This window comes from Lepidochelys kempii, chromosome 3 (genome assembly GCF_965140265.1).
Source record: "Lepidochelys kempii isolate rLepKem1 chromosome 3, rLepKem1.hap2, whole genome shotgun sequence".
NCBI classification, from domain to species: Eukaryota; Metazoa; Chordata; order Testudines; family Cheloniidae; genus Lepidochelys; species Lepidochelys kempii.
In genome coordinates this window covers 145,216,235-145,243,815 of record NC_133258.1, presented here as the reverse complement: position 1 = coordinate 145,243,815, position 27,581 = coordinate 145,216,235, and the positions used below count along the sequence as shown (strand labels likewise).

The 27,581-nt window shown below is 40.8% G+C and overlaps 1 protein-coding gene across 6 annotated transcripts in view; it reads left to right on the top strand.

The window, feature by feature from the left end:
• Positions 1-27,581, top strand: part of STRN (striatin) — a 108,849-nt gene that overhangs the window by 6,698 nt on the left and 74,570 nt on the right. For all 6 annotated transcript variants that reach the window (XM_073338372.1, XM_073338377.1, XM_073338378.1 and 3 more), the window contains exon 2: positions 26,565-26,668. In XM_073338372.1, coding sequence (XP_073194473.1) covers positions 26,565-26,668 — 104 coding nt within the window. The remainder of the gene's footprint in view (positions 1-26,564; positions 26,669-27,581) is intronic.

Genomic DNA, 27,581 nt, shown 5'->3' with positions numbered 1-27,581 from the left:
GCTGACTGAGGGCCCAGCTCTGCAGGCAGCAGCACCGAAGTAAGGGTGGCAATACCATACCATGCCATCCTCACTTCTGTGCTGCTGCTGGCAGCATCTCTGCCTTCACACCTGGGCTCCCCACCAGCAGTCGCAGCTCTCCAGCTGCCCAGCTCTGAAAGCAGGGCTGCCGCCAGCAGCAGCAGCACAGAAGTACCACAACCCCACTACTTGTGACCACCCCACAGCTCCTTTTTGGGTCAGGATCCCTACAATTACAACACTATGAAATTTCAGGTTTAAATAGCTGAAATCATGCAATTTGCTATTTTTAAAATCCTGTGACCGTGAAATTGACCAAAATGGATAGTGAATTTGGTAGGGCCCTATTCATGATACAATGTACCTCACAAATAGAATATGCATAAGAGGAAAAAAATTCCATCTTGCATGATGGGATGTTTCTGCAAATTGCTCATGCTTTCATTTAAGGTTTCTAACATCTTGCATAGCAAGCTCTTTTCTAATTTGCTGTTCCACCTGTTGGATGTTCTCAGTATTAGTTTTTCCCAGTTTAGCCTTCCCATCAAGAATCTCCAAAAAATGTACTAGCTTACATTTTTCAAGTTCAGTCTTAGTTTGTGATCTGCCCCCGTTGTCATCTTTCTTGTGTCATTTCTCTCTTTGCTGGGATTCTTAACATATATGCATTAATATCACTTGCAAATTTAATGAATATGGAGTTTATTCCCTCTTCTGATTAATGAAGATATTCAGTAAGATCAGAACTAACACAGATTCTTGCATGACTCCAATAGATGCATATCCCCTAATTATATACTTTGCCATTATACTGTTGCCATTTGCTTACAGATATTTACAGTAGAACCTCAGAGTTATGAACAACTCAGGATTGGAGGTTGTTCGTAACTCTGAAATGTTCATAACTCTGAACAAAACATTATGGTTGTTCTTTCAAAAGTTTACAACTGAACATAGACTTAATACAGCTTCGAAACTTTACTACGCAAAAGAAGAAGGTTTCATTTAAATTAAGATGGTTAAAAGCAGCAATCTACTTACCTTGTCAATTTTTTTGAACTTTTCCTTTTATTTTTTTTAGTAGTTTACATTTCACACAGTACTGTATTTGTTTTTTGTTTTGTCTCTGCTGCTGTGTGTTTGCGTACTTACGGTTCCAAATAAGGTGTATGGTTGACCGGTCACTTTATAACTCAGGTGTTCATGATTTTGGGGTTCTGCTGGAGAGAGTTTTCAGCACACATGAGTATTCATGTGTGAGCAGATTTAAACTAATGCAGAGAGTAAGATGTTGTGAGACGCTGTCAAATATTTTACTGAAATTAAGTGTTAATCAGCTTCATTCCCTTCATCCTGTTTTGTTTTTTGATAGTATTGCAAAATGTAATTTGTTCTTATAGCTTATTCTGTTATCTTTTAGTTTGGTGATTATTATTGGAAATGGAAGCTAGATTTATAGAGCAGAATTGATACAATTGCACATCAATTTTTGAAAATCGGTACTAACTTTTCTTAGATTCTTCTGGGGTAACTGTTTTTCTCCATCAGTTTTCAGAAATAATTGTTCATTGTGATTGTGTTTTTTACTTAAACTAAATTTTACTTAGATTAGATTTTTTACTCTTAAAATTTACACTATTTACAACAGACAACTCTTTTTATAAAAAGAGAACAGTTGTACTTTTGGGAGTAGTGGAACCTCCTTATGGACAAACACTTAGGGACAATGCTCTCTTACTAACATGTTGACCACATGTCAGATATTAATGAGTAAAACAACTAAAAAGATAAGGGTTAAGCTTTGTCAGAGATTAAAATGGTTTTAAGTGGTAACAAACAGCTGGTGTGAAAGGATACTGTTTGAATTGGAGAAAAGTGATAGAGGAGCATCTTGGAGGTTAGTATTGGGATCAATGTTCTGTAATACTAGCTGATCTCTAGGGGTTGGGGAGAAGCACTGATGGTTGGAATCGTGACAGAGAGAGCTCCTCGCTGTTTCCCTCTTCTGCTATAAAACAGAAGCAGTGTCTAGTGAGTGCAGTAGCATTGTGCCATTCCAGGCAACTGCGTTATAGTAGTCAGGAGATGGGGGTAATCAAATGGATGAGAATGGCTATTTATATTTTTGAGAACAGTATTTGACTTTAAAAAATATTGCACATATATTGTTTCCTGACTTTCAGGTGATACCATATAAATAAACTGGTGCAGAATTACATCCTTTTATTGCAAATTTAATTCAGTCAAACTTTGAAAAAGTAAAACTATTAGTCTTGAAATGGATAGTGAGTTGATGAAGTTGATTTAGTTATTTTAAAAGTTTAAAATTTCAGATGAATTTAAGTATTTTGGGACTTTGAACAGAATAATGGAAGACTAAATAAAATTTGCAGAAATCAGATATTATATAATATTAACCCCCACCACCACCACCTACCCAAAACAAAAAAACAAACAAACCCCAAACTTCTTATATGCTGATGAGAACTGAACTTTTGGGACCCTTTGGGGAAGGTGATTTGGCAAAAGTCTTGGATAACTCATTGAAAATGTTTGCTGAATAAGAAGCAATCGCTTAAAAAGGCAAACAATGGTTGGGTTAATAGTTTTTGGAGGGATAAAAATATGGAAGATTGACAGTGTCCAATGTTTTAGTTTCTTAAGCAAGTGGAGACTGAAGTGCTCCAAAGAAGTGAAAAGAAGATGGAGAAGATTGGAAAATGACAAGAGGTTGCAAGAGCTACATTTATTTAGTCTGGAAAGATGCTAGATGGGCCATAAAGTAATTGAAAAATTATTAACAGTGAAGGGAAATGTGCCAGTTGCAGACGTTGTAATTAGCACATTAACCTGAAGCAGAGGAGGAAAGGTTTTCTTATTTCATTGGTTTGGGTTTTTTGTTGATCAGCTCTCACAAATGAGCACTTGCACTCATGAGTAGTAGCCTCATCTAAGACATGGGACTACTTGTGCAAGTAACTGTTCACCAGTGTGAGTAAGGAGTCACACTCTAGCCCCCCAAAATGTACAGGCTTGATTGTTAGGTGCAGAGGAAAATTTAAGAACTAAATCACTTCTGAATATAATTTGAAGGGATTATCAAGGCCCTTCATATCGCTGCCCCCTCTTATATGTTCTTTTTTTTATTGCATCAGTACCCAATGACTGTCCACTTTTCTCACCACCGTCTTTGAACCTTCTCCCAAGGTTGGGCCCAAGACCTGTTAAGCTTATGATTTAAAGACCTGTATGAACCCATTAATACTGTGTGCAGTTCTGATCTCTCATTAAGAAAGATGAATTCAAACGTTAACACAGAAGAGCTCCTAGGATGATCTAAGGAATGAAAAACCTACATTATGACAGGAGACTCAAAGAGCTTTGCTTGTTTAGCCTCACCAAAAGAAGGCTGAGGGGAGATTTGATTGCTCTATATAAATACATCAGAGGGATGAATACCAGGAAGGGAGAGGAGTTATTTAAGTTACACACCCACGTGGACACAACAACAAATGGATATAAATTGGCCATCAACAAGTTTAGGCTTGAAATTAGGCAAAGGTTTCTAACCATTAGAGGAATGAAGTTCTAGAACAGCCTTCCAAGGGGAGCAGTGGGGGTAAAAAACCTAACTGACTTCAGGATTCAGCTTGATATGTTTTTATGGAGGAGACGGTATGACAGGACTGCCTACAATGGCATGTGGCCCATCGGCAACTGCCAGTAGCAAAAATCCCCAGCGTCTGGAGATGGGAAACTAGATGGTAAAGGCTCTGAGCTACTACAGAGAATTTTTTCCTAGATATCTGCCCGGTGGGTCTTGCCCACATGCTCAGGGTCTAACTAATTGCAATATTTGGAGTCAGGAAGGAATTTCCCCCCAGGTCAGATTGTCAGAGACCAGGAGATCAGACTAGATGATCACGATGGTCCCTTCTGACCTTGAAGTCTGAGTCTGTTTTTATTGTTCAAACTGTTTCTTACAGAAATGGCTCTACAGAGTAATTAACATTGTGAATATGGTTTTGTAACTTTTTTTAATGTATATAGATCACATTAAGGATCACAAATTTTGTTGTCTTCCCAAACTGTTGTACAAGTCATAAACATTATTTTCACTGTTGTAAATATTCCCTTAAAATATCATCAAATGTTCATGATTTTGGTACAGAATGCATTGTTGAATATTACTGACATGCCAAGGGTAGAATATAGTTAGTACCTGTAAGTAAAGATAAAAACTGAAATTTCCCACATGGTAACACTACACTCAGTACATAGTTCAAAGAGCTAAGTGTGTATTTTTGTAGTGTGTATTTGTAGTCTGTGTATTGATACGTAATACATACATTTTTCGTTGATATCTTACATATTTAAAGTCTGTTCTCCTCAGTAGTCATTTTATATTGTCTGCACTAACTGGAGCTGTAACATGACACTTACATTGGGGGATAGATCCTTTTTGTCTATGTCGTCTGACCAAGAAATTCTAATTGTAGGTATGCTCCAGAAGCACATCTTCATTAAATCTCTTTTGAGACTGAAGTTTTATTTACTACTTCTAGGATGGACCGTGTGAAATTCCCAAGACCACAAGAATTTTATAAATTTCTCTTACATCGTGATTCAATATTAAAAGCAAACAATATGTGAGTGTCTAATCTTTAATTTGTATGCACGCAGACTTATATGAGCGAGATGAGAAATCAGAAAGCTACCTACTCACTGTATTAGCATAATGATTCAGGCCCTCATGGCCTGTCAGGCTGCCCATCTTATTTTGCCTGTCAATCCTTCATTCCCACCTTTCTCAGTGAGTTCTAGACATCCTCTGGCTTGGAAGGAGGAAAGAGAGATTGTGATTGTTTCTATATTTAAATACTTGTGAGATGTTCAGATACTAAAGTGATCTTACTCCAGTGGATTAAGTATCTCCAATATCTAGGCTTCCTAATAGGTTTTGGACTCTCTTGAAGTGAAAAGGTGACTCCTCTTCCATCACAGCACTGTTTCATTAACATAATTATTCAGTGTTTATACAGGTGTAGTTTCCTGGGCAGCAAGATAAGTCACTTTCTCCTACCACAGTCCCTTTAAAAAAAAAACACCCCTTAATTATGTGTTCAGATTTAATTCATTATTGCAAGGACTTATTTGTTCGTATGTGATGACCCCCACAGAAGCTTATAGAATGCAGTACTCATTTTTTGTGGGAAAATACATAGTTTGGACTCAAATTCTATTGCATATTTCTGCCTTTCCCCTTTACAATGGTTGTCTCTCCTGCTGAAGTTAGGCCATTATAGGTATATCTACACAACATTTTAGAATGAACAGGACTGGGTCAACAAGACTTGGGATAGCGGGAATCACATTAGTGCTCTAAAAACAGCAGTGTACACAGTGCTTTGAAGTTGCAGCTCTGGGTCTGAAGCCTGGGGGTGGGGGCTTCAGAACCCAGCTTCAGAGCTCAAACTCCAGCCTGAGCCACAACTTCCAAGCACTATTTATATACTATACAGCTATTCTTAGAGCGCTAGCATGAACCCCGCTAGCCCAACTCTGTCAACCCAGGCTGGGAGGCTTGTTTCAGAATGCTGTGTAGACCTATCCAGAGTGTATCTTTCTAGTTTCCTTGCAGACACACTATTGGGGCTGGTTCAATTGTTCACGTTTTGTTAGTGAGGCCACCTATGATCTGTTCTAATTTGCCTTGCCCTAACCTGAGCAGTCAACTGTTCCTTTCCTGAGCTTCCACGATGTTAGTTTAAATGTTAGCATCAACCCATCTGATCTATGATCTCCATTCTACCCTGCTCAGTGTGGGACTTTATGCAATAAGTTTAAATGGAAGTATGTTTGAAATTCTTACATCTGGGCTTTGGCTCATTATGTACTGTATTTTTTGTGTTATGTATGTCATTCCTGTCATTGTCTATTCTGTTAATACCATATTTATTTAGATATTCTTCTTTGGACTTTCTGCGTATACACAGGTTTCAGACTGGTAGCTGTGTTAGTCTGTATCAGCAAAAACAACGAGGAGTCCTTGTGGCACCTTAGAGACCAACAAATAAATGTCAGGTTTCAGAGTAACAGCCGTGTTAGTCTCTATTCGCAAAAAGAAAAGGAGTAGCTCAAATAAATTGGTTAGTCGCTAAGGTGCCACAAGTACTCCTTTTCTTTTTACAAATAAATGTGTTAGTCTCTAAGTTGCCACAAGGACTCCTTGTTGTTTTTGTGTATACACAGTATGCTGATGAGCATGTCGATAGTGCTTAAAACAAATTAGAGCCCTCCAATTAAATAAAACTTGCAGAAATGATTAAACAACTATAAGGATTTGGTTTGAGGAATGATTAAGAGAGCTGAATATATAAAGCTTGGCTAACCAATTATTTAATATTTGAAGGTAAGAGCAATTATTTACAGTAGTGGTAGCCTATAGTTAGCAGGGTGAATAAAGGAAAACCTGATTGACTAGAGAAAATTCTTCATAGTCAAATCCATTTGATTTGCCTGAGACATTTAAAACTAGGTTGAACAAAGTATTAGGAATAAATCAGTAAACCTGCACTGCTAGAGGGAAGGACTGGCTGACCTCTTAGGCTCTTTTGTCTGTAATTTCTGTGAAAGAAGTTATTTGAAGAAAACTGAATCTGTCAGTTCATATTGATGATTGTTAGTGAGTCTAAGTAATTCATTTTCACAAGCATCTGCTTACAGTAAGCGAAACACTTTACCTACATCACAGGTTTATTTCAGAATATGACCCAACAAGCTGAAATCAGTGGCAAAAGATACATTTTAACTGGATGAACTAATGGACTAGTGGTTATCTCTGTGGGGTATTGAGTATCTATCTGCTCCACATAATTAACACTGCATTTTCTGAGGTGAATGAGGTACAGAATTTAATATATATCCCCTTGTTTAAATTTATGGTTTTATTTTAGTGATTCTCTTATACCTTTTTTAATTATCTTAAGCCACAATAGACACTATTGCAAACATCTTCCTTTCCGATCCATAATGGTTGTCTCTCCTGCTGAAGCTAGGCCACTATGGGTATGTCTACACAATATTTTGGAATGAGCAGGAGTGATTCCCCCTCCGACAGTCTGGGTTAACAATACTTGGGCTACTAGGAATCACATTAGTGCTCTAAAAATAGCTGTGTAGAAGAGAAAAGTTCAGATTTCATGGCCATAAAATTATTGTTCAGCATTGACAAAATTCTTGGCACTCTGCAGGTCAACAATTAAAGATAGTCCTTGCCCCAAAGTCCTGTTTCTGAAATTTTAAGCAAATGTTGGAAAGCACAGAGGAGAGCTGAGCTATTAAGGTAGACTATTTCTCGTCAGTACATAGTATGTAATAATACACAGTTGTTTTAGCCAACGTACTGTGCATTGGACCTGTGCACTTAAATGACCTTAAGGTGCAAAGAAGCATGTGTGAGAAGTCTACATTAAAATGGTAATAAATCATAAGCAAGAAATGCTACCGTTTTTGGATGGGTTTCCAGTAGTAGCTACCTAAAAATCAATTAGGTTTGAAATGTTTTAATGTATTCGTAGTATAGGGGTTTTTTTTTTACTATTATTTATTAGCATTGGCCTAGATCAACTTACATTTCCACTTAGACTTCAAAAATGTTATACAGACAAATTTAGCTTTCATGTGTTTGGTGATCCCTTCACCCCCCATCAGTCTCTCTAGTCCATTCACTCTTCTCCAATTTTGTGAGTTATGTATTCATGCTGAGGACCAGAAACAATGCCCTAAATTTCAAAAATATTAAAGATGTTTGTAAAACAGGTCTGTGATAAGAGTCCCAGTCGAGACTAAGAAGTTTTTTTTGTTACTAGAATAACCTGCTTCTTGGAGGAGATTTTAGTGTTGGCAATGCAACATTTTTAACCAGTTAAGTGGGAAAAGAAGAGAGGGGAGAGAACCTTCTTCATTTTCAGAGGAGGTGGGGAGGACTGAAAATTCTAAGATTTTTGTATGTATTTTCATATTCTAAGTATGTGCTGGATGTGATGCAGGACTGAATGTTCAGTGATTGAGTTAGTCTAGATTGACCTGTTGATCTTTGCTGTTTAAACACCTTTAGCAAGATTGTTCTCAAAACATGGAAGGTTCTTTTTCCAATCAAGTTCATTGTAGAATTTGGAGTGAGTAAATAATCCAATTGCAAATTAGAAATTAATATTTTTTGTTTGCTAGACAGCACCTTCATCTTGCTTCTTGGCTATAACTCACTGTGTTTTGCTTTTCATCAGCTGCTGTAAAATTACAGGACCTGTACTGGGTGTAAACCTGAAACAAGCTGTTGTGAATTTGTTGCAGGCCACATGGAGTACTTGGGGGACCATTCTTAGTGGACTGAACACAGGAATGAGAGCCAAAGACCTCTGGGTTATAATTCTGATTTTTGACAAATGACTTCTATGTGTACCAGTCTGTGAAATGGGTATAAACTAGTACTTCATGGGCGTTTTGCAAAGAGAATTAATTAATGCTTGGACAGCTCTTGAATAAATGAAAAGATTTATATAATTACGGAGTATTACTAATAATGGAACATCTCTTTTTAAGTTGGAGCAATTCCAGAAACATCCCATAAAGCCACATGTGGATGCGTGAAATTGATACCAAACACAAATAATTTGTGTGTGTCGAAACTCATAGCCCAAATGTAGCTTCCCTGCCTCTTCCTGACTATCCCATTTTAAAGGTAAACTACAGATAGTTTTCTTTTTTGCTCTTTTATGATATCGGGGGATTTGTTAACAAAAATCTTAAAGATGCTATGTTTTTTTTAACTTAAATCTGTGGAGGGGGATGAGAATTTCAGATCCTGTGAATTTTAGGGTCTGGAGTTTTTGTTAATGTAAAGTTTTCTGCAAATTCTAAGCTTTAATTTAAAAAGATCTTACATTTTAATCTTTACGTAGCCCTCCTAATACAACTTTGTAAAAATATTGTTTGTAGCAAAATAGTACAAAAAGTGTGACCTTACCCCTGGCCACTCTGATAAGTTTCGATGTAGTGTGAACTTCAAAGCATACTGGACCATTTTACAATAGCAGACAAAACATCTGACAAAGGTTAGACTGCTGATGTGCTGAGACCACTGCTTGTCGTGCTGACTAATACTGACTCCTTGTACTCCCCTTCTGTGTGTATCTGTTTTGTCTCTTGTCTTATACTTAGATTGTAAGTTTTCTGGGTCAGCCGCTGTCTTTTTTGTTCTGCTTGTACAGCACCTAGCGCAATGAAATCCTGGTCTGGACTGGGTATCGTAGGCACTACAGTAAAAGAAATAATAATAAAGCATGACAGTTTCCTCCTGCTCCCCTTAAAGTAAATTAGAAGTAAAATGTTCTTGTTCCCTGAGATTTTCATCCTCCTCAACAGCACCGAAGTGTGGGGGATGGGATTGTTCTACTATGTTCTGGAAAGTCTCATCTATGTACCTCTCTGTCTCCCTTAGCTCCCCCAGTTCAACCACTCAGATCTTAAAAGCCCGTACTTGGTATGTGAGGGCAATGAGTTGCTTGCACCTGCCCACAAGGCAGGTAAACATACATGCTGGATTCAGTGCAGTAAACTTGAGAGCCCCCATTCTGCTGTTGGACTTCTGCCTGCATTATTTTACTCTTGCAGAGGTTTTTTTTGCTATTTTTTTGAAAGGGTATTTGGCCTAAATTTAGACTGTTTGTTAGGTGTATCTCATTCCCCCTCTAAGTGTGTGTCCACACCCTGACCGATGTAACAGTGGTGATACAACTCCCAGTGTGAAAGCAGCTATGTTGTTGGAACTGTTTCAGAGTAACAGCCGTGTTAGTCTGTATTCGCAAAAAGAAAAGGAGTACTTGTGGCACCTTAGAGACTAACCAATTTATTTGAGCATAAGCTTTTGTGTGCTACAGCTCACTTCATCAGATGCATACTGTGGAAACTGCAGAAGACATTATATACACAGAGACCATGAAACAATACCTCCTCCCACCCCACTCTCCTGCTGGTAATAGCCCATCCAAAGTGACCACTCTCCTTACAATGTGTATGAAAATCAAGGTGGGCCATTTCCAGCACAAATCCAGGTTTTCTCACCCCCACCCCCAAAAAACACACACACACACAAACTCTCTCTGTAGTGTCCAGGAAGTGGATCTCTTGTGTGGACTGGACCAGGCTGAGGTTGATGGTGGGATGGAAATTGTTGAAATCATGATGGAATTCCTCAAGGGCTTCTTTTCCATGGGTCCAGATGATGATGATGTGATCAATATAGCGCAAGTAGAGTAGGGGCGTTAGGGGACGAGAGCTGAGGAAGCGTTGTTCTAAATCAGCCATAAAAATGTTGGTATACTGTGGGGCCATGCGGGTACCCATAGCAGTGCCGCTGATCTGAAGGTATACATTGTCTCCAAATGTAAAATAGTTATGGGTAAGGACAAAGTCACAAAGTTCAGCCACCAGGTTAGCCGTGACATTATCGGGGATAGTGTTCTTGACGGCTTGTAGTCCATCTTTGTGTGGAATGTTGGTGTAGAAGGCTTCTACATCCATAGTGGCCAGGATGGTGTTATCAGGAAGATCACCGATGGATTGTAGTTTCCTCAGGAAGTCAGTGGTGTCTCGAAGGTAGCTGGGAGTGCTGGTAGCGTAGAACAACGCTTCCTCAGCTCTCGTCCCCTAACGCCCCTACTCGCGCTATATTGATGACATCTTCATCATCTGGACCCATGGAAAAGAAGCCCTTGAGGAATTCCACCATGATTTTAACAATTTCCATCCCACCATCAACCTCAGCCTGGTCCAGTCCACACAAGAGATCCACTTCCTGGACACTACAGTCCTAATAAACAATGGTCACATAAACACCACCCTATACCGGAAACCTACTGACCGCTATTCCTACCTACATGCCTCCAGCTTTCACCCTGACCACACCACACGATCCATCGTCTACAGCCAAGATCTGCGATACAACCGCATTTGCTCCAACCCCTCAGACAGAGGCAAACACCTACAAGATCTCTATCAAGCATTCTTACAACTACAGTACCCACCTGCGGAAGTGAAAAAACAGATTGATAGAGCCAGAAGAGTTCCCAGAAGTCACCTACTACAGGACAGGCCTAACAAAGAAAATAACAGAACGGCACTAGCCGTCAACTTCAGGCCCCAACTAAAACCCCTCCAACGCATTATTAAGGATCTACAACCTATCCTAAAGGATGACCCAACACTCTCACAAATCTTGGGAGACAGGCCAGTCCTTGCCTACAGACAGCCCCCCAACCTGAAGCAAATACTCACCAACAACCACATACCACACAACAGAACCACTAACCCAGGAACCTGTCCTTGCAACGAAGCCCGTTGCCAACTGTGCCCACATATCTATTCAGGGGACACCATCACAGGGCCTAATAACATCAGCCACACTATCAGAGGCTCGTTCACCTGCACATCCACCAATGTGATATATGCCATCATGTGCCAGCAATGCCCCTCTGCCATGTACATTGGTGAAACTGGACAGTCTCTACGTAAAAGAATAAATGGACACAAATCAGATGTCAAGAATTATAACATTCATAAACCAGTCGGAGAACACTTCAATCTCTCTGGTCACACAATTACAGACATGAAGGTTGCTATCTTACAACAAAAAAACTTCAAATCCAGACTCCAGCCAGAAACTGTTGAATTGGAATTCATTTGCAAATTGGATACTATTAATTTAGGCTTAAATAGAGACTGGGAGTGGCTAAGTCATTATGCAAGGTAGCCTATTTTCCCTTGTTTTTTCCTACCCCCCCCCCCCGACATTCTGGTTAAACTTGGATTTATGCTGGAAATGGCCCACCTTGATTATCATACACATTGTAAGGAGAGTGATCACTTTAGATAAGCTATTACCAGCAGGAGAGTGGGGTGGGAGGAGGTATTGTTTCATGGTCTCTGTGTATATAATGTCTTCTGCAGTTTCCACAGTATGCATCCGATGAAGTGAGCTGTAGCTCACGAAAGCTTATGCTCAAATAAATTGATTAGTCTCTAAGGTGCCACAAGTACTCCTTTTCTTGTTGGAACTGTGTTTCCGTCAATGTAGCTAACATACTTCGGGTAGGCGGTGGTCCTACACCAACAGGAAAACCCCTTCTGTCAGTTTAGACTACATTTATGATATGGGTCTATGGTGGCGTAGCTATGCTGGTATAGTTACTGTAGTGTAGACATACCCTGACTCCACCTTGAGTCTTCATTGCTGAACCAGCAGTAGCTCAGAGTGCTATGAAGAGAGAGTGCTCCACCCATAGTGAAAGAAGCATTACATGTCTCTGCATCAACCCTTCAGGCCACTTCAGAAGTGGTGATGATTAGCCCAGAAGTTTGCTTGACACAGCCCTTCTTGGCTAGAAGGTCAGTTACTGCAAAAACCTGTTTATGGGGCGTGTGTGTGAGTCCTTGAGACTTTGGCATGCTTTCTTGGGAGTGGCCAGGGTACAATTCTCAGGTTGTGACATAGCATATTCACAACTAAGGTATTCCTTCCTTAATTTACAATACTGTAAAATAAAATAGATTCAAAATTTGATACACATTAAAACTGTCATAGTGGGGAAATATCCTGTTGATTCCAAATAATCATCAAAAAAATCTGAGATGGTTGCAGAGGAAATTTAAAGAAAAATCTGATTGTGCATTTGTGTGTGTGTGAAAGAGAAAACAAAGCAACCTAAACTGGGGCTTCTCAAACTCTTCCGTATTGTATACCACAGATATTTCTTGTGAACCATTTTCCCATCAACATGCAGTGCTGCAGATCATCCCCCCTCCCATTTGCAGTCATATCCCTGTGGCAACTTCAGAAATGTACATAGAAAAGTAATATTAAATAAGTACTTAATATTTTTTAGATTCCTTTTCCAGCAGTTTAGCAGCTGAATATGGGGAGCCACCCAGCACCATAGAGTTACAGGATTTGGGTGTGTAGGTTGTGGCAGAAAGTAGAAATGAATGTTATGGAGGCACAGACCCTAATTAATGTGGTGTGCATGTTAAGTAAGGTGTCTTTGATACTAACAGTGAAACAATTAAGTTTTTGGTAGTGGGGTAGATGTTGTTACAGAATATTTCATATTACTTCCAGACTTTCTGTGAATCTTTCATTCTTCTAATTGCCTTTTATCATCTTATCTCATTGATCACCTACATTGGGCATTACTCCTTGAAGCATGTTTGTTTACATATTTCACTCAGATATTGACCATTTATTTTGATCAGAGGTGACACACCTAGAAATACCAATTTCTTATCATACAGACTTTGATTAAATATGGGATATTTCCATTTGAAGTTGTGGAAATATATAGCAATTAGTTTTCTTTACTGATTTGCATCTCATGATATTTTTCTTTCCTATCGTTTTCTCCCAACTGGATGAAGGTGTAAGTAACTGTCTGTGTTAAATAAATATTAAGTAATATTGCATACAGATACTGTTAAGAAAACATTACAGTTGTATGTTTAAGCACTCAGGTCAGGAAATACCAGTGTTAAGACTTGATGTGTAACCTCAATGTTGTCTTTTCTGTATATGCATTAGTGTTTTTTAAATTAATTATACTTAAAATTTCATAAGTATAGTATCATACAGCTTTTTTCTGTAAGCTTAAATACATATCTTGCAATGATTTTTCATTGCAGTAAGCGGGTTTCATTGTAATTGTCCAGTATATATTTATCAATTGAAGACGACAAATTAGCGTCACTAAAGCCATGGAAATAATAATAATAAAGAATTGGCGATCTACCCTGTTCCTCCAGTGTACCCTATGAAAATGACCAAATGAAACACTAGTACCTCATTTCCAGTTTGGGAATCCCACAGAAATATTGTGTACTCTGCATGGAAGGACATTGTAAGAAGGGGGGTGCTGGAGCATGAACAAATTATGCCAGAAACTATATAGTCTTAAGAAAGAGAGGCCATAAATTTTTCATGGTCCCTAAAGTGGGCTTGTCCATTACCAGACTTACCAGTAAAACTACCAATCTAGTGAATGGGCAGTCACCCTGAAGAATCCTGATAAGCTTGAATGCACGGAAATGAGACTTCAGTCTGCAGCCTTGGCCTACCTGGTGACGTTCAGGGTATCTCTTTCCAGGGTTTAGACCTGGGGTAAGCTGCAAAGGTCTAAACCCAAGGGCTTGAAAAAATTGAAAGCTGGTCAACAGTCTATCAACCTTTGTATCATTCCTCTGACCTCTGTTGCTACATCCCATGCTCCATCTCTGTTTTGTGTTTACCACCACAAAGCCTAAGTGCCAGACATGATTTCTTGGTCTTATCTAGTTCAGTCTCTTTTTGGCAGCGTTACACTTCTTGCAGAAGCACTGGACGTAGTGATTTAAGAGTCCCATGACTTGATCAAGTTCAAGCTGTTGCAGAACAAGTAGTGTTTTCAGCCAAAGTTTAAACCGTCTAGACACTTGAGCTCTTGTTCCTGCAAACACCCCTTTTACTCGTTGTTTGACAAATCCAGGAGCTCTTTAGAAGCCTGGAAACAAGAAAAAGCTACAATATAGTAGTAATTTTACTAACTTGGGCCAGTACTACTCAAGACATATGGATAAAAACCATCTACAGAGTCTGTTCTTCAAAACTTTCCTCCAGTATGTATGCTTCCCTCCTCTCCCCAACGCCAAAATTTCAGGCGACACAATGAAATGAGAAACAATACTTTCATACATTCCACATCTTTGAATGTGGGAGTTCTTAATCAGGATTAGCCATTCTTCTGTGAGCCCAAAAAGCCCTCCAGCAGTTTTCACTCTTTTGCCCTCAACTGGTCAGTCATGTAGTCCACACTTAGAACAAAGAACCAACTGTCTCCTCTATATAGAAAACTTCAAAAGGCAGTACCTTCATTTTACCTCAAGGAGGTATACAGTATCACCATGTTCCTTGAAATCCAAATACTTCAGATTTCTGATCTTCTCTGTGGATTCCTAGTACTACCTATATGTCACATAACCCTGTTCAAAGTTGTCATCTGAGCAAGATTCTTACTCCTGGGGTTTAGCACAAAACTAGTAGGATTCCCTTAGCTCTTAATGTTTTTCACCCTTGGGAATAGTTAGCAAAGTAAAACATGAGGTAGGCTGTCGTGCATCACTCTGCCAAATATAAATGCTTATCTCCAGATCCCAGTGATGTTTGTTGGGTATGCTTTGTTGGTCCCAATTCTGTCTTCCAGCTAGATCTATCTAAGCATTCGAAATTTCTGCAGTCTTTGTCTCAAGCACTTTAGCACACTTAGGGTAGATTGTCACCTGTCATATTGCTTGTTTCTCTTGGTTCTTCCTGCATTTGTGTGCCAGAAGTGGTTAAGGAGATGCCGATTCCAGGTATTGGTGTGTGCTCTGCAATCTGGTCTTCTGTGAGATTGCCATTCTGTCCAGTTTCAGCTTTGAGGAATTCTTAATCTACATCAGCAGGGATAGGCTCTTGTTGCAATTGAAGTGCTTCTTGCACTGACAGTTGATGTTTCCAGTGCTCTGGCATTTCCTGCATTGGGAGTTGTGGCATAACCAGTGTCCAGGCGTTGCAGTGCATTTGCAACTTTCCATGTATCCCATCTAGATAACCCCATTTGGCAATTTGAATGGGGAAAGGCTTAGCATCAGAGTGATGAGGGCCACTAGTTTGGCTCAACTGACCCAGAGGACTGTTTTTAAGCCTAGTAGATTTTCGCAAAACAGGATGACTGCCACCCCGGGAAGGAGCCAACATTTTTCATAGTTTTCAGAAACTGACTCTCATAGCCAACAATGAGTTAGTCTCTTCAAATGTCTGCCAGGCCCACCACTGAGAGGTACTTTGGTCAGTAAACCCAGTTCAATAGGGTGGTTCTGCCATTGCATCCTGATTTGGATCAGTTGGTGAACATGGGGAACTTGTGTAAGTGACCGCCTTCAGGACTGACAGACCTAGGTATATCCTCCCTGAATATGCTGCTGGCTGTGTTTCCCACCTTTCTGCAAGATGGTGGTGGCGGGATCAGTGGCTATAGGAAATACCAGCCACACACAATACTACATCCCATAATCTTAAAATATGCTTGTTACAGGGTTCAGGGTGCAATCGAGACCAATGAGGGGTTGTGTCACCACTTGCCCTGCAGCCCTTGGTGCCTTACAATGCTTTGCTGGTGTAGCTCCCAGCCTGGAATGGTCATAATGAGCCTACAAGCATGCAGGTCGCAGCCTGAGTGTCTGTGTCCTAGGCTGTCCTGGTTCAGCAGCTCTGACTCCAGCAGCTTGTCTGCAGCCCCACTCTGCTGTCCACTAGCCTTGTTTACAACCAGTAAGGTGACCCCAACACGCTCCCAGTCCCTAATCTTCCCAAAACTGTGTGCTCTGCAATGTCCAGCTCTTCCTTGGACAGTTCAGAGAAATAAGGTGGTTTGTTCCTTTTAAGGAGACAAAAGCATGTCACAGATGATTAACTTACTGAAGTAAATACACCCTTCCCTGCAAACACAGCACTGAGTTGGTGTGATGGGATTCCCGGGGTGCAACCTGGACTGTGGAACAGCTGAGCCCTGTGTCCCACTGACCTTGGATATCCCTCTCAATCTGTGATGCTGTTGCCAATCTACAAACTTCTGACAGGTGCTGCACTTACACAGACATCCACAGGCAGGGACACACCTAGCTGAGTTACATGAATGCTTTCCCCAGCCACTCATGAACTAATAATAGAAAGGCTCCAGCCAATTCTACCTAGCTCCCCAGTCTTTCACTGGTCAGAAGGCTGACCACTGTCAATTCATTACCCAGTCTGTCCCTTCCTCGATGTGGAGAAGACACACACTAGCTTTTGTAAACTGAGCTAAGATTTCCCAACCATTTCAATCAAAACACACTGTTTTAGGTAAAATATAAAACAGATTTATTAACTACAGAAAGATAGATTTTAAGTGATTATAAGTAGCAAGCATTGAGATCAAAGTTTGTTACCTAAGAAATAAAAGTAAATTCATAGTCTGAGTTCTACAAACTAAACAGGATTTGAATCATGCAGTGTCTTGCCCTGACAGATAGTATAGTTCCTCAATACACAGGCTGGGACTCTTTTCCACCCTCCCCACTTCAAAGTCTTTGTTCTCCAGGCATGTTTCCAGATATTGAGTTGTGGGGGGAGTGAGGCCAAGTCATGATGTCACTTCCCCTCTTTTATAGTTTCTTCCAGCTTGCTGGAAAGATCTTTTGACATGGGGATCAAACAGTCCCCATTGGTCAAGCAGTCTCCATTGTCTACGTGTTCTCTCTGAGAAGTCTTCTGGGATGGCTGTTGGGAGTAGGTTCCCTTTAATGTGCTATCAGTGCATCCGGCTACTCCATTGTTGTACCTGAAAGGCTGGTTGTAGATGTTCCCAACCTGACAGCATATTTTAGTAACACACACATAGCAAAACTTCATAACTTCACATACAATAATAGCACATACAATCCAACAGGATATTAATATTCAATAGATCAAGACTTTTAAAATGATACCTCGCAAAGCATACTTTATATGAAACATCATAATTATTTGACACTGGTGAATATGAGGGTTTCAGGATGCTGCTTTGAGGTAGTGTCAGTCTCCCCTTGGTTGAAAGCCCATATTTCACAGCTTGTAAGTGTGACAGGATCCCCAGGTTGCAGCCTGGAACTGAGGGACCACTGTGCCTCCTTAACTCTCCAGCCTGGGTTGTCTCTCACAATGCTTTGCTAGTGACAAGCAACAAACCCCTCCAGGCGCTGTTATCACTCAGCACAACCGCATGTGAAGCCCCACACCCGGCTAGATTGCATGAATGCTCCCAGAGCCACTCATGAATCAAACATAGGAAGGCACTAGCTAAATCCTCCCAGCCTAGTACCTCAGGAATATACCATCTTTCACTGTTCAAGACCCTTTCTTGAGCAATGCAAGTTTATTAATTGGTTCACCACTTTATCAATGGAAAGTGGATATACATCAGCCTTTATAAACCTGAGCAGATTTATCAAGCACTTCAGGCATACTCACTGGTAAAGATAAACAGTAAAACAAGTTTATTGATTACAAAGATTTAAAGTGCTTGGCAAAAACTCAGAGTGATTATCAAAATAAAATATAAGAACGCAGTCTAAATTCTCAACCCTATTAGACTGGGCAACATCTAGATTAAGCAGTTTTTCTCACCCCACTAGATATTGCAGTTCATAGTAAACACGTTTCCCCTTGAACCCTGGGCCAGTCTCCTCTGTTGGAGTCTTCTGAGTGTCCTTGTTGCTTGCAAGGTGGGGTGGGGAAGGAGAAAAGACGAAGCATGGGGCTACTATGTTCTGTTTTATACCCTTAGTCCATGTGGTTGGAGAACATAAGTCCAGGCATGTCTGGTGGGCATTGCTGAGTCACAAGGTGAAGCAGTACCCCAGTGTGTCTCCTGTGAGTGAGTCCTTGAATTGTAACTCCTCTGCTGGACAAATGGCTGGTGATGTTTGTTCAGCACCCACCCGGGCATTGGTGACCTCCCTTGTCATTGTCTTTAGAGAGCTAGTGTCTGTGCACTTCTCAAACCCACAGCATATTTTAGTGAAAACCACACAACATAATTCTTATAATTTTGTTTACATTAATGATACGCATATTTAGATGGAACAACGGATTTCAGCCGATCATAACCTTTCCCCTGATACCTCACAGGGCATGCTTTATAGGCAATATCACAATTATATATAGATGAGGAATATGGGGGTTACAAAGTGCTCTCCCAAGGTATAGTGTGTCACACTGTCAAAGTTTGACTCAGACTCACAATTTATCAGACCACTCTGTTTTATTAGCAAAGCTGCTCTGCTAATACATTTAGAAGTGAGCCCCCCGAGTGGGGCTTGTCTTTTAATTTATACAGTTTTTTGGAGAACAAGTTACAGAGAAGTTACAGACAAAAGAAGAAAAAGATTTTAGTCACCACCCTTCGAGATCCCTGAGACCAGTCATGTATCTTCAATTACCTGCCACCCTTAACAATCTCCTTTAACAGCTTCCAGTTAACTTAACTAATTGCCCTTCACACCTTCCATTCTGATGCCTGCTTCTTAGACGTGCTGGCTCTATCTTAATTGCTTCTCCATTCAAAAGCTAACTGTCCCTACATGTGCTCCCTCAGATACTTTGTAACATGTTTTGGCATGCCCTCTCATATACAATGTATCCAGCATGTCCCCTTATACAATGTTATACTTCCACAACACCTATCCCTTAGTTTACCGCAAGAGGGTTAGTCACTGCCCAACTTGAAGTCGGTATGTGTTATGTTTTTTTGGCATCCAGCCATCCAGGCCATGAGGTGGCATGCCTCAGTTTTCCCCTTCAGATAGCAAACCAGATTTGTTATGGTTTCTCTGCTGTGGTAAGCTTGAAGTCTGTTTACAGTTATTAACTGAGAAGCAGTGGTGTTATAAGGTTTCTTAATATTACAGGTGTTCCCAATTACCATTTCTAGTATGTCCCAAAGTTCTTCCCACAAATTGTGCATAATGTAGCTTATCACAAGGCTTAACATCGGTATCAAAATTCTTATTACAAAGTTTAACATTAATACCCAATTTTTATCACAGATGTGTGTTTACAAGTATCATTATGCTACCACGGCTTCAGTTCAGTCTGGTTTGAAGTTGGTTTGTCCGTCACCCATGGTGACATTTGACACCCTCCCATGTAATCAGTCACTGATTTTTCTCCCCCTCCAGTGTTCCCTTCTGCCTGGGTTCTTAATTTAATCATATTTCTGGGATTTTGGTACCTCAGGGTCTGGCAAGATAGGGATCCAGGGGGATCCTGCACAGTGGCTGGTCCTTTGGAGAGCTGCCAACCCCAGGACTGTACATATGCAAAAAATAAGCTCCCTTTTTGGGGTTACCCTGTGTTCCCCCTCCCAGCACTGGGTCCTTCCTTTCCTCCTTTTCCTAGAGGGTTATGATTGGTGCTCTCTGGGCTAAGAGTATCTACTCTTTGTCAGATGCACTTTTTCCCAACAGCTTTTCCATAACTGCTTTCTGTGTCTCACCAGTGTGGAGAAAGACACCCTTCCCCCCTCTTCTGTCAGTCAGGTAATTTGCATTCTCACAAACTACCACCTGACAATTTCCTGTTGTCAACTCCTCTGTTATCACAGGTGTTGGAACTGCAGCCTGATTTAAAGAGACAGTTACTTTCCAAAAATTTATCAGAAATAACATCCTGAAAACCTGGGACCTGGATTGGGGTACCTTCAGTCACCCCTTCCTCTGCCCCCAAGAAGTCAGACGTGTGACTGCTCCCTTCCAAGAAGTCGGTTACACATTTCCTTCTCAAAACCTGAGTCACAGGCTGAGTGCCGGGGTGCACAGATGCTGACTCGCCCATTCGGTCCTGGGCATCCTCTCCCAAGTGACCAGTGAGGAGACAGTCCTGTACGTCCTCTATTCCTTCCCCAGTTTCCTCCTCTGGGCCCACCTCTAAGACACATTTCTCTGTGCTTGTTAGGAAAGGGTCTGTCCCTTATTCAGCTGCAAAACTGCCAGCTAACAACTGGGACAGTTTCTTTAATCAGTCATGACACCTCTCCTGCCTCTAATCCTGAGGACATGTTACCTTCTGTGGAAAAGGAGCTAATCTCAGCCCCTCCCATACTTGGAAGCACGCTGCTTCTCTGTGTTACAAAGTCAAAGGAACCTTCACCCACCTCAGTGGTTTCTGAGATTCCATCACCCTTCTCTGGGCTTCCCTCTGGAACATATCTACCTATGCTCCCTAGAGTGGGGTCTGTCCCTTGTCCATCTGCAACTTGCTGGCAGCTAACAACGTGGACAGTTCTCTCCCTGGCAGGCACTATACCTTCCTCCCTTTCTAAGGTGTTGGTGCCTCCAGCTGCAATGCAGGAGCTGATCTCAACCAGCCTCCCACCTGGGAGCACGTGGCTTCCCCCTGCTGCAGAAGAATCAAGGAGACGCTCTCCCGTTCTTTCAGCAGTTCCTGAGACCTTACCCTCTGGGGTCCCAGCACCCAAACTCCTTCTTGCTGCGGGCAAATACTTTAACGTGAGCTACACGGAAAAAATCATTACCAAGAAGCAGATCAACTAGGAGTTGTTCCATTACCCCCACAGTCAAAACACTTTCCAAATCTTCCCAAACCACATGGATTTTAAGCTAATGGTATGAAGAATCTGGTTTTGCCTACCCACACAATCTCTAGTCAGGTAATATACCAGACCTTGGGACCGCACTCTGCTTAACCAGAGAGATCTGGGCCCCTGTATCCTTCTGCCCCAAGTACTCCCTGCCATTAATTCTGAAAACCTTAATGTGCTCCCTATCTGGTTCTGCAAAGCCTAATTTCACAAAACCAGTAAGATAGGTTTCAATCACCTGGGGGGTTTCTGTGTTGAGGACAGCAGAACTAACATGAACTATTGGTTGCCTGCTTCTTCCTAGCACAGGGCATTTATTCCTCAGGTGATCAATGGAATTACACTGGTAGCACCTTTTGTGTGCTTCTGTTTTTACAGGAGATTTGGGATGGGGGTTAGAGAAATGGTTTGGGGAAGGAGAATGCCCAGCCTTCCCTTTCTTGCTAGGGATAAAATGAGATCCTCCCTTCCCACCAGGTTTAAACCCCTCTTTTGGTGGTTTGCTTTCAGTAGATACCTGGGTCTGTTTAAAGGCATCCTCTAGAGAGGCCATCTCATCTACAGATTTTACATATTTGTCCCATAGACACTGGTTTACATCAGCCTTACATATGCTTAGGAAATGCTCTTGAGCAACAAGATCCAGCATTCCCTCAAAACTTGTCACCTCTTTACCCCTCACCCATTTTCTCAACAAATCTTTCATTTTGTTTACATATTCCCCATTACTCATACCAATACCCCTCTTAAGATTCCTAAATTTAACTTTATATGTTTCAGGGGTAATTTGAAAACTTTGCAAAACAGTATCTTTACATTTACAATGGTCTAAAATAGTGATTCCCAAACTTGTTCCGCTGCTTGTGCAGGGAAAGCCCCTGGTGGGCTGGGCCGGTTTGTTTACCTGTCGCGTCCGCAGGTTTGGCCAATCGCAGCTTCCAGCTGCTCCAGGCCAATGGGAGCCGCTGGAAGCGGCGCGGGCCGAGGGACATACTGGCCGCCGCTTCCAGCAGCTCCCATTGGCCTGGAGCAGCAAACCGCGGCCATTGGGAGCTGTGATTGGCCAAACCTGTGGATGCGGCAGGTAAACCAACCAGCCCGGCCCACCAGGGGCTTTCCCTGCACAAGCAGCAGAACAAGTTTGGGAACTAGTGGTCTAAAGCATCCTGTCAGGGTTCCCTCCCCACTATGAACTCTAGGACACAGATGTGGGGGCCCACATGAAAGACCCCCTTAGCTTATTTCTACCAGCTTAGGTTAAAACTTCCCCAAGGCATAAATTCTTTGCCCTTGGACGGTACGCTGCCACCACCAAGTGATTTAACAAAGAATCATGGAAAGGACCACTTGGAGTTTCTATTCCCCCAAAATATCCCCCCAAACCCTTACATCCCCTTTCCTGGGGAGGCTTGAGAATAATATTCTAACCAGTTGGTTACAAAGTGATCACAGACCCAAACCCCTGGGTCTTAGGACAATAGAGAAATCAGTCAGGTTCTTAAAAGATGGATTTTATTTTTTAAAAAAGGTAAAAATCACCTCTGTAAAATCAGGTTGGAAAATAACTTTAGAGAGTAACAAAAAATTCAAAAACACAGCAGAACTTCCTCTAGGGTTAGTTTCAAAGTTACAGAAAACAGGAATAAACCTCCCTCCAGCAAAGGAAAAATTCAGAAGCAGAATAAAAGATAATCTAACATGTCTTGCCAGGCTTTTACTGACAATTTTTGTAATATGAGAGACTTTTAGGATGGTTTATAGGAGAAGAAGTTTTCTGACCTGCTGCTTCTCTGCTTCCCAAGAGAACACACACAACAAAGCCTCTCCCCTCCTCCCCCTCCAAGATTTGAAGGAATTCCTCCCCCCCCCACATTTGTCCTTTTGGTCAGGTGCCAGCCAGGTTATTTGAGCTTCTTAACCCCTTACAGGTAAGGAGGAATTCTAGGCTACCCTTTGCTCTATGGTTATGACACATCCTCAATGGGCATTTCATTGAATACCCTTAGAGCTTTACCAGTTAATTTCACAATCAGGGTAGGAACTCTCTTGGCATCTGGGATTTCATGCACTGCACACAGCCTTTCAAAGGTGGTCAGATATTCAGCAATATCATCTTCCTCATTGTATACAGGACATAAATGGTCCCAATTGTGGATTTTTGGAGCATTGGGAATCGGTGGGTTCTGGTTCTGCTTCTCTAGCAGGTCCAATTGGTATTTTTGCTTTCTTTCTCCTTTATCTCTAGTTCCAATATTCTCCGGTGCTCTCTCTCTTTTTCTGTAACCTGCAATCTAAAAAGCTCCAACTTCACAATACCTTCACTGCTTTCACTCATTTTCCTACTCTTCTGTCCCTATTTCCCTTTTCCGAATAAGCAAACAGAAAATAACAAACCGGTAGCCTAGGGGTTTGCTTCTCCCCCCTTTACAGTCCCATAAACCTTTGAAAAGCATCTCTTTCAAAGTTCGTTGACTTTGCTTCTACAGACAGGATGACCTCATGCTGTTCTTCCCTTCCTGTCGTCTTCCCATCCCCCTGCTGATGTCGATGTAAATTGGGCTTCCATTGTTTTTGTCACATCTTGTTTAATTTCTTTGAAGAAAGGTAGATAGCAGTGATGTTTCCTCCTGCCTTGGAGGGAAACTGTTTCTCCCTGTTTGGTCACAGGCTTTAAAGCATAATATCATTAAATGTATATAATTTCCTCATCTAGTATTAATAAATACATTTCACAATGACATTAATCACCAGTGTGTCATTAAAAAGACCTCTCTATACACTTTGTATACAATATTACTGTATTATAAAAAAACAGTTGATTCAATTATTTAATGCCTTAAGGTTCAGCCTCCCTTGTCTTGAGTGACCAGTAAACCTTTGAAGTGGATTCTTCTGAGGGTTATCCCTGTAAGGAAAGCTTATTTAAGCTGTGAGGAAGGCAATATAGAGTCTGGTGGTGATGGAAGCTCCATGCTCGCTCTTCCCCCATTGGTGTTTGCTAAAATGCAAATTTTCTGTTTCTGCAATCTCCCCCCTTGTTTGCTGACTCTGTTTGTTGCTTATATGTAAAGTGAAGTAAACCCATATTCCTTTGTCTAAGACAGACTGTGCTTATGCATTGCTTGCCAAACACATTTTAAGAATATGATTCCAGCACATATTCATAACTTTTTGTACACATCCGGTGCATACATCATACAAGAATATTAATGATCAGTGAATGATTAGTTTTCCAATGATACCCCTTACATGTCACCTTTGCAGGTTATGACAACGGTGTGTGAGGCGTAGTCAGTATGTCAGGCCCGATCAACTGCTGCCAGAGTAGAGCACCACAAATTGGTCTCTATGTCAAAATCATGATGGGATTAATTTGGACGAAGAGTTTACCGATCTGTAGCCAAAACCCTTCATATTACAGAGTATCAAGCCGCCATATTGCTTGATTCTTCTCCCTAAAAAAAATATGCCAGGAGCTTAAGCAGCTTATTCATGAGGATACAAATATGGCCTGACATTGGGTATGGACAGTCTAGGATGTGGGTGAAACTGTGGTCAGTGCTAGTACCGTGGGGTGGATGCCTGTAAGTATGCTTGGCTTCAAACATCTGAGTTCCATGAGTTGGTTTAGAAAGAGCTCAGGGACCTGTTTTGAACCAGAGAGAACTCTTTTGGTCACCAGTTGGCCTTTTTGCATGATTGGTCATGAACATCCTCTATTACAATTTTATACATAAAAGAGATTTTTAAAAGTAGTTAAGTGCTAATTGCCATTCAGAGTCAATGGAAGTTGGGCACCTAACTGCCATTTGTGTCTTTAAATCTCCCACCTCCCCCCAGAATCCTTTTGTATTAGTTCAACTGACATTTTTTATAAACAATGTCTCTGAATATACTTCATAATCTATTTTTTCCAACATTTTAATAAAGCTTCAGCCTTTTAAGTTTTCCTTTTCCTTTCATTAACTTTAAAGAAATCCCTTGACCTGCAATATAGATATCTACAAAATATCTAAGTTATTTACATACTACTTCAGTTATCATTCAACTCAAGACATTCTCCCCCTACATGCTGTTTGTCTCTTTCTGCCTAAGCTTTTTTGAATGCTACTGATCTGTTCTTTATATTTGCTTGAATGCTTAGCCATCAGACCAAATTTAATTGCTATGTGAGACCATTTAAAATTATTATATTTCTTTAACTCCTGTTTATTATTTTGACGTCTGTAATGAGGTCATGGTTTAAAGTGTTTGTCAGTGCAAACTATGAATAGTTTTATAACAGACTTATTATTAATAATTTACTGTGCAAACACAGATCAAAAAGACTGTTCCTGCCCCAAGGAGCTTACAGTCTTAGTATAAGACAAGAGACAACAGATGGGGAAGTACAAGGAAACAATGAGATAGTGTTTGTTAGCATGATAGGCACTGGTCTCTGAATACTAGCAACTTAGTATTCTGTTGCCTACAAAAGAAACTTAACAAAGGAGATATTTTGAGGAGGGATTTGAAGATGGATAAGCCAATGATTTTGTGGATTTTCACAGAGAATACTTCAGCCAAAGTGCATGGGGCAGCATTGGAGAATGCATAAAGATGCTTGTTTGAAAATGGAACTTGGGCAGTGGAGGCTGGCATCAGAAGGGGGAGCCAGTGGAGGAATTCAAAGAGAAAGTTGATATGGTCTAAACCAGGGATCTCAAACTCAAATCACCATCCGGGCCACAGGAGGACTAGTACATTGGCCCAAGGGCCGCATCACTGAAACCTTTTCATACAAAGATACAAAAGCCCACCCCCCCCGCAGTTCTGCCCCCAGCTGTGCCCCCACTCCACCCCTTCCATGAGGACCTGCCCCTTCCTCGCCCCCATTCAAACCTATTCCCCAAATCCCCACCCTGGCTCCACCACCTCCCCTGAGCGCACTGCATCCCCGCTCCTTCCTCCTGGAAAGTCCTAAGCGCTGCCAAACAGTTGTTTGGCAGCGGGAAGCACTGGGAGGTAGGCGGAGGAGTGGGGACACGGTGCGCTGGGGAGAAGGACAGGGGGTGAGGGGAGCTTGGCTGCCGGTGGAGTTGGCGCCTAAGGTGGGCCACAGGAGACCCTTGGTCAAAATGATGGCTGTACCTGGTTTGCAGTAGCCAAACTGCTTTTAAACAGTGTTAAACGGAATCAGTTGTGAAATGATTCAGAATGGGTTGGGAGTGGATGGGACCCTTAATATATGTCATGCAAATGTATTAGGGAAACAATTTGCCTTTTTTTGAACTTTACTAAGTAGAGTTTTGTCTTTTCCAGGCCCAGATTGCCTTTCTTCAAGGGGAAAGGAAGGGACAAGAAAATCTGAAGAAGGATCTAGTGCGGAGAATCAAAATGCTGGAATATGCCCTTAAACAGGAAAGGTACATCACTTTTAAGATACTAGAGAATTTTGTGTAAAAAGTCTCTTATAAAATTTTAAAAAACAAATATCATTGTGGCTCATCAGATGAAAAAATATTTTGAATCTTGAATAGGTAATTATGAACATAAGAATTGTTATACTGAATAAGTCCATCTTATCCGGAATCCTGTCATCAGCAGTGGTCACTATTCAGATGCTTAAGAAAAAGGTTTTAAAAGAACCCCTGCATTAGACAGTTACAGGATAACATCTCTCAGGGCAAATTTCTTTCTAACTCCCAGAAGTTAGATATTGTTTTATATCCTGAAGCACAGATTTTTTTTTCTCTTCCAAAGCTCTTGTGTTTGTTAATAACAAGAATTTTTATTTAGTTTATCCACATAAATATCTATATTTTTAAATCTTGATAACTCTTCACCTCAACAATAATCTGTGGAACTTCTTGTCCCAGGCTAATTATGCACGGGGTGAAAAGGTACATACTTATATCAGTTTTGAGTTTTGCCACTTTTTGATTTTCATTTAATGTTCCTTGTATTCTATGAGAAGGTAACTAAAAGTTCACAATCTACCTTTTCTATACCATTCATTGTTGTGTATGCTTTTCTCATGTCTTCTTTCAAAGGTAAACAGTCTTTCGATACTATCTTCATGTGAGTTTTTCCATGCCCCTAATTATCATGTCATCTCTGCTCCCCCCCCTTAATTTTGTTTGCTAATTTTTGAGATAAGGTGATAAGAACTGAACCTAGAATTCCAGGTTAGGATGTACCTGTGATCTGTAAAATGGAGTAATAATATTTTGGAGGTAAGAGTATTTGTTTCCTTGGTGACTTATTGAGTCTGGTATTAATAGTAATAATAAATAATATTTGTATATTATCTGGCCACTAAAAAATCCTAATCATTTT